Here is a 12,983-nt window from a genome sequence, read left to right on the forward strand (position 1 = left end):
ATATGTATGATGGAATAATGATAAATATTTTCCACAACAGGCACTTTATAAATGAAATTTTATTTATTCACATTTCTTTTTTAAAATTATAGCTTTGAAAGAAAATACACATTCCAAAAATACTCTTGAAAATAATTTGACAAAAACAATAGATAAAGCATTCTTGCATAACAAAGGAAACCTTTGAACTCTTGCTATTATATAGAAGTGATCGCTCAAGGTGTGGTTGGATACAGCTGCTTATCTGATAATGATTTTCTGCAATTTAATTTGAAAGGGTAATATTAACCAATGTCACAAGCTGGAAAATGCATTTGTTAAGATATTTTCTAGGCTTTCATTACTTTTCATTGATTTAAGCCACACTTTGTATTAATTAACTCAGACACAGCATTTTTCAAATCAGACCTGACAGAGGATTTACTCTTTGATTACATGTACAATCATCTACTTCAGAGCTGGATGAAGGACACATCCTACTTGTTAATTTACATGTTAGGCTTTAGGAACATGATTTTATCTCCAGAAAAATGTAAACTTTAAACAAAGTGCCACATATGTTCTTAATTATTTCACATTTAGGAAATAAATCCCCAGTGTTCATTTTATATTTTTATAATTTAGCTTGAAATATTTATTTTATGGCAGCTTTTATTTTTAGGGACAAGAATTGTAAGTTATAGGATACAGTGGTGGTAGGATACAGATTATTGAGGAATTTAAGATATGGTTACTGGGTTACATTTGACTTGGGTTACAGCTGTCTAATTTTCTTCCTTCATTCCTCGCCTTCCCCTGCTTCTGTTCTTCTCTCCTGGGCCTCTGCTTATTCGTGTTTACAAGTTCTTTTTCACCTCATGATAGTGCAAGTCATGCAATAATATACTTCGGGCGTGTTGAAGATGCAAAAGATTTTCTGAAACAGTCTAGGTAGAGAAGTATGGATTCACAACATCAAGGAGTGCTCTTTTAAATATCTTGTGACATCTTTGTTCTCATTGTATGTATCATGTTCAGATGAACACCTGTTGTGCACCAGAGTCATATAGCATTTCATCAATGGAAGTCCATTGCCAGTGGTTAGTTTGAACTGATGCAGGTGGCAAGGGGCATGGTGTTTAAGTAAAACATGAGCATTGACTACATACTGTATGTTCAGCTGTGCAAAATTAAGTGGTAGGACTGAAACCAAATCAGTACGTGTTCCTCATCATCTGTGATTCTTGATTGGAAAACGTTCTTGTCTCATTCTCCACTTGACAAGAATGTAGAACAGTACCTCACAGGAATAGATTCATCAGCCCATGATTTTATATTAAACTAATTAAATTGGTCATCAAATGCCAACTAAGCTAATCTCTTCGCCTACGTATTGTCCATATAACAGTGGCATGCAAAAGTTTGGGCACCCCTGGTCAAAATTTCTGTTACTGTGAATAAATAGTTAAGTGAGTAGAAGATGAACTGATCTCCAAAAGTCATAAAGTTAAAGATGAAACAGTCTTTTCAACATTTTAAGCAAGATTAGTGTATTATTTTTGTTTTGTACAATTTTAGAGTGGGGGAAAAAAGGAAAGGAGCACCATGCAGAAGTTAGGGCACCCCAAAAGACTTGAGCTGTCAGATAACTTTTACCAAGGTCTCAGACCTTAATTAGCTTGTTAGGGCTATGGCTTGTTCACAGTCATCATTAGGAAAGGCCAGGTGATGCAAATTTCAAAGCTTTACAAATTCCCTGACTCCTCAAACCGTGTCCCAACAATCAGCAGCCATGGGCTCCTCTGAGCTGCCTAACACTCTGAAAATTAAAATAAATGATGCCCACAAAGCAGGAGAAGGCTGTAAGAAGATAGCAAAGCATTTTCAGGTAGTTATTTCCTCTATTCATAATGTAGTTAAGAAATGGCAGTTAACAGGTTGAGGTCTGTGGACTGATGAAGTTAAAATAGAACTTTTTGGCCGCAATGAACAAAGGTATGTTTGGAGAAAAAAGGGTGCAGAATTTCTTGAAAAGAATACCTCTCCAACTATTAAGCACGGGGGTGGATTGATCATGCTTTGGGCTTGTGTTGCAGCCAGTGGCACAGGGAACATTTCACTGGTAGAGGGAAGAATGAATTCAATTAAATACCAGCAAATTTTGGAAGCAAACATCACACCGTCTGTTTTAAAAAAAAGAGCTGAAGATGAAAAGAGAATGGCTTCTACAACAGGATAATGATCCTAAACACACCTCAAAATTCACAGTGGACTACCTCAAGAGGCGCAAGCTGAAGGTTTTGCCATGGCCCTCACGGTTCCCCGGCCTAAACATCATCGGAAATCTATGGATAGACCTCAAAAGAGCAGTGCATGCAAGACGGCCCAAGAATCTCACAGAACTAGAAGCCTTTTGCAAGGAAGAATGGGCGAAAATCTCCCAAACAAGAATTGAAAGAACCTTAGCTGGCTGCGGGAAGCATTTACAAGTGGTGTTACTAAGTACTGACCATGCATGGTGCCCAATCATTTGTTTCGGGCCCTTTTCCTTTTTTGTTATTTTGAAACTGTAAAAGATAGAAATAAAAAAGTAATCTTGCTTAAAATATTAAAGAAATATGTCATCTTTAACTTTATGCCTTTTGGAAATCAGGTCACAGTTTACTCGCTTAACTATTCACAGTAACAGAAATTTTGACTCGGGGTACCCAAACTTTTGCATTCCACTTTATTTCATTTCCTTCACATTTATGTGCCTAAGAGTCTCTTGAAAGCCCTATTGTATTTGCCACCACCACATGGAAAGCAACACACCATTCTTGTGTGTCTTTCCTGTCTGTCCCCCTAACCCAACAAGTCTCCCATCACGATGGCTCTGCCCAACTTTACCCTTTCCTGCTGAGTTTCAGAGACTTGTTACTACTCTGCCCCCCTGCAGTATCCAACAGGACATACTTGTGGCCACAGAAGGATCCCACACTAATACCCACTTCCCACACCTCTCCTGATGATGACCATCTGAAGCCTGAACCCTGAACCCTGGGAGTGACCACAGCAGTAAAAGTGTCATCCATGAATCCCTCAGCTTCCTGGATAACCCCGAATATCTCAAGGTCCAGCTCTAGTTCCTTGACCACAGGTGTAGTCATCAGGGAGACCACGAGGTTCCCTGACTTCCCACAACATTCAGGAGGAATATTCCACTGTCCCAACTACCATCCTGCCTATGTTGAATCAAGGACTAAGTATAAACAACAGAATAAAACCTTACCTATTCCTGCTCACAGAAGCATTTTATAAGGAACTGCTCTCACTCCCCACATCCAGACGACTTGCTCCACCTCTTCACATCAAAACCGCATCTCCTCGCAATCACACTGGCCTACTACAACAATGGCTGCTCTGCCTGACCCGGATTTCTTTCTATTGGCTGTTGTTAATTAGCTCATTAGACATTCAACTACTAACAAACAATTTACAAGTGCCGCTTTTAGAGTTTTTCTAAGTGAAACTGGTCAGCAAGTTCCAAGACCTACCTCTTTTAAACTCCTGTGCCTCTTGCTCCAAGTCCTGGCTCCTCTTAGTGAAACACATTAGCAAGTCCTGAGACCTACCTATCATATTGGGTTATCTTAACAATGCATTTGCCATTTCCAGGATTTCTTCAGCATTTCATTGGAATCATTCTTTGTTTAGTTATCAATTTACTTTGTTATTTAAACCTTGATGAGTATTAATAGATGTACAATCATTTCATTATCTTCACTGTCAAGGTCAAAAATAAAGTTCATTAGTGAACTCCGAGAAAAGCAGTTAGTTCTATAGCTCACAAGGATTTTCTCAATGTGAACCCTCATTTAATAGATCTATCTATTGTTTTCTTTGGTTTGAAATTATATCTTTCAAATGTTGAGTCTACATTGTGTGAAGAGTCTAATACTAGAAAGTAGCAATTATATTATTAATTTCTGTGAACAGATTTAGCTCGATCAAGTTCTCCTTTGTCAAAGTAAAATATTAAAAAAAAACAACTGTATTTGAGAGAAATCAATCTATTGTGGCAAAGGAAAATTTTGTAAAATATGGGTTTTGAAATTTCAAGCAGGATTCTAAAACTAGCGGGGGAAGACAAAATGCCTTTTGTTGATCAACTGGAAGGAGTCCAGACCAAGTTTTGCAATTTGACATGGTGTATCCAAACACTGTATTATAATTATATTCCTGCTGCTGTTTCTAACCTGATTCTCTTCTAATTTCGACATGCATTGATGTTCTGTGTTCCCAGAATCACAGTCTAAGGAACCAACAGTAATCCGTCGTATTTCCTTAGCTTCCTCCATCAGTGCTTCACAAAGCAAAGGTATGTTATAATTACCATTGCATACTTATATTCTGAGATTTAGACTATATTAATTTATAATGACTTCTAAAATCCAGTATAAACTTTACAAGCGAATGCTAAACTGTTTCTTACTTTTGCCATAACATGTTTTCTATGTCTTTGTGTATCTTGCTCTGTCTTACTAGATCAATGTATAATTGGTAGGACAATCCCCTGAGCAGAACACAAGTTTGCTTATATTAAAATCCAATTCCTGTTGTAAAGTTCAAATGCCGGAAACCAGTCTCTCAGTGTGTGTTAGCTGAGACTTTGAATGAGTGGCTGTTGGTACTAGGCTGTCCTGTGGTCAGATTGAGAAAGTGCAATATGATTTGTCTGTTTGCTAAAACTGAATTGAACCTTAATCAATCAAATCAACCTGTCAGTTGAAGAAAATTGTTATCAAATATGTTGTCTAGTTCCTCAGTCCAGTCACCTGCAGTTTAATAATGAACTGAGTGACCTACAGTGTCGGGAAAATATAAATACATTTGATAAAAAGTCCCAGATTGTATTCATTAACCCAGTCTCATACACTCTTAATGAACTTGTGTCTTTACCTTTTCACAAATAGAATTTTAAAATACACATTAGATTTTTGCTCAGTTTAGCACTTTCTTCACTTTAACAATCAAATCAGTTGCAGCAACAACTGTTTGGGTCAGATAACATAGATGAAGAAGAATTGGAAATTAGATTTAAGTCATTAAATGCTCACAGTTATTTACTCATGGATACACATTCCATATAGTCAAACCATAGACAAATTCATGGCTATCTCCTGTGAGCCTTCTCCAATGTAATGACTACAAGAATCCTGAACACATTGCCTAAATAAAATTAATACCATACGGCTATAATCAATAAACCACTTTCTGGGTTTTTTCCTTTTCCTTTTTTCATTTAAAGGATGTACACACAGTGAAGGCCAAGTCAGTGGGTATATTTAAAGCAGAGACTGGTAGATTCCTAATTAGACAAGGCATGAAGGGATATGGGGAAAAGGTAAGAGATTGAGGCTGAGAGGGAAATAGATCAGCTATGATGAAAAGGAGCAAACTTGATGGGCCAAATGGCCTAATTCTGTTCCTATATCTTATGGTCTTATGTTACTGGCAATGGTGGCATTTATTGGCCAAGTTTATTTGCTTCCGACCCAGCAACTATGTGTCAACCAACCGGGTGAGTCTGGAGTCACATGTAGACCAGACTTGCTAAGGGAATGCACATTTCCTTTCCAAAAGGGGATTATGAACCAAATTATTTTCATCACCAGCCTTTTTATCTCTTAGTGAGATTCTTGATTTATTCCATTATACAGTTAAATTTGTTCCTCTGGATCATCACGCCAGAATTATGACTGTGAATTTAGTAATTTTGCCATTAGATTATCTCCTCTCCTTGCTCATCACAGGCATCACGGATCCGAGAGGGATTTCACCCGCTTTCTACGTTCACACTCAACTTTGAATTTAAATATTCAATTCCAATTGTTATTCTATCTTAGATCAGCTAAACCAGATGCTCTTTTATTTGGGTTTTAAATTTATCCAAATTTGAATTCAGAATTTCACACATAAAGTTGTTAATAAGACTGGTATAAACTGTGCTAGAGTCTTGTTATGTCAGGGGCTTTATCTGCAGCTTGTGCTTTAAGCAGAGGTTGGACAAATGTGAGTTGTTTTCTCTGGAGTGGTGGAGATTAGAGGATTATAAGTTTATGAGAGGCATAGATAGTGTAGAGAGACAATATCTTTTCCAAGTTTTGAAATGTCTAATACCAGAGGGCATGCATTTAAGGTGAGGGGGTAATTTCAAAGGAGATGTGAGGGGCATTTCTTCGCAAAGAGAATATTGAGTGCCTGCAATGCACAGTCTGGGGTGGTGCTAGGGACAGAAACATTTGAGGCTTTTAAGAGATGTTTAGATAGGCACATGAATGTGAGGGGAAATAGAAGGATATGGGCATTGTGTAGGCAGACATGAGCTAGTTTAGTGAGCCATTTGATTTCTAATTGAATTGGTTCAGCACAACGTTGTGGGCAGAAGGGTCTGGCTGTGCTGTATTGTTCTGTGACAATATGCATTACATTTCGAACATTAATGTTGGCAGTAATTTGTGGAACTAAATACAGACATTCACAACACTGTTGTATGAGCTGTACACTTAGTAACTGCACAGAATCCAGTGTTAAAACGCATAAGTCAAGATTGAAACCAACTTCTGTCACCCAAATTTGCACATCTCAGGTCAACTGGCATCGTGAATTTTATTTCTGTTCTACTCATACAAGATTTGATGCAATATTAATGCCCTATTTTTATCTCTAAGACTTGACCTACCATAAAGCTTAACCCGAGCTTTGCTTCAACATTATCTGGCTGTTATGGTCAAATACACTTATGTAAATCTATACTATTTATCATCTGAGTCTGATATTTGAATTAAATAGCCTGTAGCTGGTGACCAGCCAAAACATAAACATTTAAATCTCAATGCCTGGTTATCCAAACAGGTGCCCTTAATTATTGTTTGCAAATTAATTTGTAGCAAGGGTAGGCCAACTGGTCCCCACAGGCTTATTCAAACATGTAATAACTCTCATTGTTATAACAGGACCTCATTCACGTTTACCTACAAAAACCTTTCATTTCCTTGTGTATCAGGAATCAAACAACTTCAAAGGTTCTCATGTCAGCACCCAATGAGGAAGAGATTTCCATAGTTTTATGACCCTCAGTATTGAAGCAGAAGAGATGCAAAATATAAAAAAGATAAAACAATGTTTAAAAAAGCTCTCTTAATTCTGCCATTCCTTTTAGTCTGGATGTGAGAGTTGGGTGAAGTTCTGGAAGTACCCTTCTCACATCCATGCCAAAAAATTGTCATGAGTTCACAAATGTCTGTACCTAACCCATTCCTAAGCTAAAGACACCCACTTAAAACAGGAATTAAGTGCCTTGAATATACAAACCAGAGGTGTGCCTCCTCATCTACTATAAGATTTTGATACTAAATACAGTGTATTTTCTGATATTTCTGATTTTTATCGAATCATCGATTGTCAAGCATGAACAGCCTATGTTCTTAACACTGAGGAGCCAGGATGAACAGGAACACATTTTCTCTTTACAATATTGACATTGGTGGTTTACCCTTGTTTCACAGATATTGTCAGTGTACCAACATCACAATTCATTTGTATTGTGGCTGGTGTCCAAGGTTTAGTTTCCAGTGAGCTTGAGTTGTGGATATGTGACTTTTCTGATAACTGCTTCTACCGTGCTACCAATTTCTTAACTCTTGGTGGAGCATTAGAAACGATGACAGGGATTTGCCATTTATTTGATTTGCTGAGTTATTCTTCGAACAATAAAAGTAACAAAGAATTGGAGATAGGAATGTATGTGTGAACAATTACATTGGTTCACAGGTTCATTTTATAATTTATGCGCGCAGAATATAACTCTGAGATTCAACTTCTCCAGATAGCCATAAAGTACGTCTTCGATTGCAGAAGATTTTTACAGCTGAGATAATAAATGGTCTCCAGATCTCCCATGAACTTTTCCTACTAGGTGCCTGTATTAAGCTACAACAGCTGAACAGTACATGAATATGAACAGTATGTGAATTTAAAAGACATTTTTTGCTGCAGCAGATGATACTATGCCTGCTTTTACAGCTTTGTAACTGAGGTGAGAAGAAGCAATTTGCCATTGCTGTCAATCTTGACTGAAAATTAAGATCATAAGACATTGGAGCAGAATTAGGCCATCTGGTCCACTGGGTCTGCTCCACCATTCAATCATGGTTGATCCTTTTTTACCCTCCTCAGCCCCTTTCCCCAGCCTTCTCCCCATAACCTTTGATGCCATGTCCAATCAAGAACCTATCAAGCTCTGCCTTAAATATACTCAACGACCTGGCCTCCAGAGCTGCCTGCGATAATAAATTCCACAAATACACCACTCTCTGGCTAAAGAAATTTCCTCGCCTCTCTGTTTTAAATGGACGCCCCTCTATCCTGAGGCTATACCCTCTTGTCCTAGACTCCCCCACCATGGGAAACATTCTTTCCACATCTAGACCTTTTAACGTTTGAAAAATCTTCATGAAGAAATAAATTTCAAACATAATGCACAGACATTCAAACAGATATCTCTCTTAGTTCTATGTCAACCAGCTTAAATACATATTGTTGATTTATTTGTTTGAAGGAATATATAATAATGGAATAGACTCTGGAGTGATTATTTTAGGCTGTTTTTAACATGTTTTCATGCCTCTGCAACAGGATCACTTTCTGGCCCAGATGTTAAAGCTAAAAGATATGAAATAAAGAGTGATCCAACCCCACTGGGGTTTGAAGGTACAGCTGCATTTAATGTGGGAAAGTGCATGCTGCATATTGAGCTTATGTTCTTATTTTGGTCGGAGTTCTCCATTTCATTTGTGTCGTGATCATGGAAGAGTTAACTTTTGCATGCTATGTTGTGTTTTGGGTGTTCGTGCCATTTTCTTATGACTGTCTCTCTCAGTTGTTCTTGAATTGGGTGGTTTAATCAGCCGAATTTGCTGTATGTGAGTCTCATTTATATAAGTAATTCCAGCTTAATCATACTATCAGCAGAAAAAAATATTTTGAAAAGCATGGTGAAATACTTTGACTACATTGTTCAAATTCTAAAAAAGTTTATAGTCTCTCACTTGCAGTTTAAACATGCAGTTAATCATTTATTTGGATGAATAAATCATCTTCAGAAGATCTTACAGGACAACATTTATTGTATATCTATTTCACTGAGACACATAATTACTTACAAGAGTCTGGAAATTTTTCGTACATGCTGAGGAAAACAAACTCTGCAGAAATGCATACTCTGTTGAAAAATGATGAAGTTGCTCTAAACTTGACTCTGCTTGGTTTGAATTCCACAGCATGCCCTTACAGTTTAAAGATAACATGATAACAAAAATTTCCAGAGACCTGGTGAATTAATTTTTGCAAAAATAAGATTAGAAATGTTATTACCTTTGGAGATTTTTTTAAAGAGTCAAACAGGAGCAACAAATATTTTGTTTATTTTTTTCAAAGTTCAAAGTGAATTTATTCTCAAAGTATTTATATATCATCCTGAGATTAATTTTCTTATGGACATACTGAATAAATCTGTAATAGAAAAATAACTATAATAGAATCAGTGGAAGATAAATACACGGCAACTTGGGCATTTAACCAGTGTGCAAGAGACAACAAGCTATGCAAATACAAAAAGAAAGAAATAAAAATAATAAATAAATAAGCAATAAATATTGATAACATGAGATGAAGCATCCTTGAAAGTGAATTCAGAGATTGTGGGAATATCTCAAAGATGGGGCAAGTGAAGTTGAATGAAGTTATTCACTTTGGCTCAAGAGGCTTGTAACTGTTCCTGAACCTGGTGGTGTGAGTCCAGAGGCTCCTATACCTTCTTTCTGATGGCAGCAGTAGGAAGGGAACTTGTCATGGATGGTGGGGGTCCCTGTTGATGGAAGCTGCTTTCGTGCAACATTTCATGTAGATGTGCTTAGTAGTGGGGAGGGCTTTACCTGTGATGGACTGGAATGTATCCACTACTTTTTGTAGTATTTTCAGTTCAAGGGCTTTGGTGTTTCCCTACCATGCTGTGATGCAGCCAGTCAATATACTCTCCACAACTCATCTATATAGGTTTGTCAACATTTTAGATGCCGTGCTGAACCTTTGCAAACTCCTAAAGAAGTAGAGGCGCTGCCCTGCTTTCCTCATAATTACACTTACGTGCAGTTAGTGAACAGCAGGACAATTGGAATGGTAGAAATTTACACAGTTGAGATTGTAGGGCTGCAGTGTGTCCAGCTGCACAATTAACTACTATTCGAAATGTTTTCATCAAACTTCTTGGCAAGAGGGTCAAAGGATAATCTCAGGTAGATCAAAGAGGAAAATTAGCATGACAAAACCCAATTCACACATCCTCTGGGCTATTTTTGATGGTTCATTTGTCCCAGTGCCACTCCTTACAGTGGCCCTAATGTCTTGTGTCATGAAAGTCATGAAAACGTGGTGTATTCCTTCTTTTGCATTGTACCATCCAATGCATCTCTGCAGATACTAAATAGTTAACAGTTTTATTTTTCCAACAACTGTGATTTCATGAGCTCCTTTGGAACCAATTTCTTCATTCATGTAAACTACAGCTACCAAAAGTGTTCAATTTCACTCCTCATATCCTATTGGTTGATGCATAGAACAGATAAAAATATTTAAAAAACAAGTTTCAACTCCTTCCTGACAACTGTGAACTGCTTTAAACTTCCTGCTTAAAAAAATTAGAAGATTTAAAAAAACTTCCTGGACAATATAATTGATATGGTCTTCAGAATTGTTGTAGTATATCCAGCAATTAGCTGCCAACTTCAACGAGTAAAATCTGAATCTAGTCTCTGAAAGTTTAGCAGTATTTTAAAATGTGTAAAAATGATCAACCCATTAATATAAATGTCAACTGGATAAAATGTCGATTCATTTTAAATTAGCACATGCATCTGCTTCAATCTAAATGCTTTGTTTCAGTATCAAGGTGGCATAAATTCACTGTTCAAGTTATGTGACAGACTTATCTCTCTGTGCCAGTTTACCTATTACTCTGATGCTGTTATAGTAAGTTACGATAAACATTAGCTTTATAATAATGCATCTGCTCCTCTTGCAGATCCACTGTCCGACCCTTTCATGACTGCAGCAAAGCGTCACAGCACAACCAGCTCTGTAACAAGATCAGTTTCACAAACAGGTAAAGCAGACCCAGGAACATGAGTGGGCAGCTAGTTTCTGCACATGATCATATGGAAGTGTGTTTCAGAAGCTCATTATTTTCTTTTTTTCCTTTTTATTTTAAAATTTGGATGTCAACTCTTGCAAATGTACTAATGAAGTAGTAATTAACATTATTACTGAAAATGTTACCACAGTAACTGGTGCAATTAAACTTGCCACTGTAGAAAAATGGTCACTTCCTCCTTTCTCCACCGTTGCTGTTTTGCCACTTCCTCAAAATGGTGTAGACAAGCATTTCACAGTTTGCTGCTTGCAGTCAGTGGTTTTGATGTCTTGTGGGTGGTTTTGAGGATGTTTTTGCGCATTAATCTTGTCACTTTTGAGCTACAGAGAGCTAGAAGAGAAGCTAGTGAGGCAGATTTGTTCTCAGACAATCAGATACTGTTGCTCAAGAGAAAGAGATATCTTGGATCGAGTTCTTAGTATTCTCAAGAGGGAGGGTGAGCAGCCAGATGTCGTCAAGTCAAGTCACTTTTATTGTCATTTTGACCATAACTGCTGGTACAGTGCATAGTAAAAATGAGACGTTCTTCAGGACCATGATGTTACATGACACAGTACAAAAACTAGACTGAACTACGTACAAAAAACAACACAGAGAAAGCTACACTAGACTACAGACCTACACAGGACTACATAAAGTGCACAAAAACTGCAGGCATTACAATAAATAATAAACAGGACAGTAGGGCAAGGTGTCAGTCCAGGCTTCGGGTATTGAGGAGTCTGATAGCTTGGGGGAAGAAACTGTTACATAGTCTGGCCGTGAGAGCCCGAATGCTTCGGAGCCTTTTCCCAGATGGCAGGAGGGAGAAGGGTTTGTATGAGGGGTGCATGGGGTCCTTCATAATGCTGTTTCCTTTGCGGATGCAGCGTGTAGTGTAAATGTCCATGATGGCAGGAAGAGAGACACGGATGATCTTCTCAGCTGACCTCACTATCCACTGCAGGGTCTTGCGATCCAAGATGGTGCAATTTCTGAACCAAGCAGTAATGCAGCTGCTCAGGATGCTCTCAATACAACCCCTGTAGAATGTGATGAGGATGGGGGGTGGGAGATGGACTTTCCTCAGCCTTCGCAGAAAGTGGAGATGCTGCTGGGCTTTCTTTGCTATGGAGCTGATGTTGAGGGACCAGGTGAGATTCTCCGTCTGGTGAACACCAAGAAATTTGGTGCTCTTTACAATCTCTACCGAGGAGACGTCGATGTTCAGCGGGGAGTGGTTGCTCCGTGCCCTCCTGAAGACAACAACCATCTATTTTGTTTTGTTCACATTCAGAGACAGGTTGTTGGCTCTGCACCAGTCCGTTAGCCGCTGCACCTCCTCTCTGTAAGGTGACTCGTCGTTCTTGCTGATGAGACCCACCACGGTCGTGTCATCGGCGAACTTGATGACATGGTTCGAGATGTGTGTTGCAGCACACACACGTGGTCCACGTAGGGACCAATGACGTGGATAGAAAGAAGGAGGAGGTCCTTCAAAGAGAGTTTAGGGAGTTAGGTGCAAAGTTGAAGGACAGGACCTCCAGGGTTGCAATCTCAGGAAGATAATGCAGCTAAATACGTGGCTAAGGAGTTGGTGCAGGAGGGAGGGCTTCATGTTTCTGGACAATTGGGCCCTGTTCCAGGGAAGGTGGGACTTGTTCCAATGGGACGGGTTGCACCTGAACTGGAGGGGGAGTAACATCCTTACAGGAAGGTTTGCTAGTGCTACTCTGGGGGGAGGGGCGTTTGAACTAGATTTGCAGGGGGAGGG

General features: G+C 38.5%; 1 protein-coding gene across 5 annotated transcripts in view; it reads left to right on the plus strand.

Annotated features, from left to right (window-relative positions):
• Positions 1-12,983, plus strand: part of mcf2l2 (MCF.2 cell line derived transforming sequence-like 2) — a 331,126-nt gene that overhangs the window by 294,195 nt on the left and 23,948 nt on the right. For all 5 annotated transcript variants that reach the window (XM_073041227.1, XM_073041231.1, XM_073041230.1 and 2 more), the window contains 3 exons: positions 4,265-4,339; positions 8,659-8,733; positions 11,102-11,182. In XM_073041227.1, the coding sequence (XP_072897328.1) occupies positions 4,265-4,339; positions 8,659-8,733; positions 11,102-11,182 (231 nt within the window). The remainder of the gene's footprint in view (positions 1-4,264; positions 4,340-8,658; positions 8,734-11,101; positions 11,183-12,983) is intronic.

Source organism: Hemitrygon akajei, chromosome 3 (genome assembly GCF_048418815.1).
Source record: "Hemitrygon akajei chromosome 3, sHemAka1.3, whole genome shotgun sequence".
In the NCBI taxonomy this organism is placed as follows: domain Eukaryota; kingdom Metazoa; phylum Chordata; class Chondrichthyes; order Myliobatiformes; family Dasyatidae; genus Hemitrygon; species Hemitrygon akajei.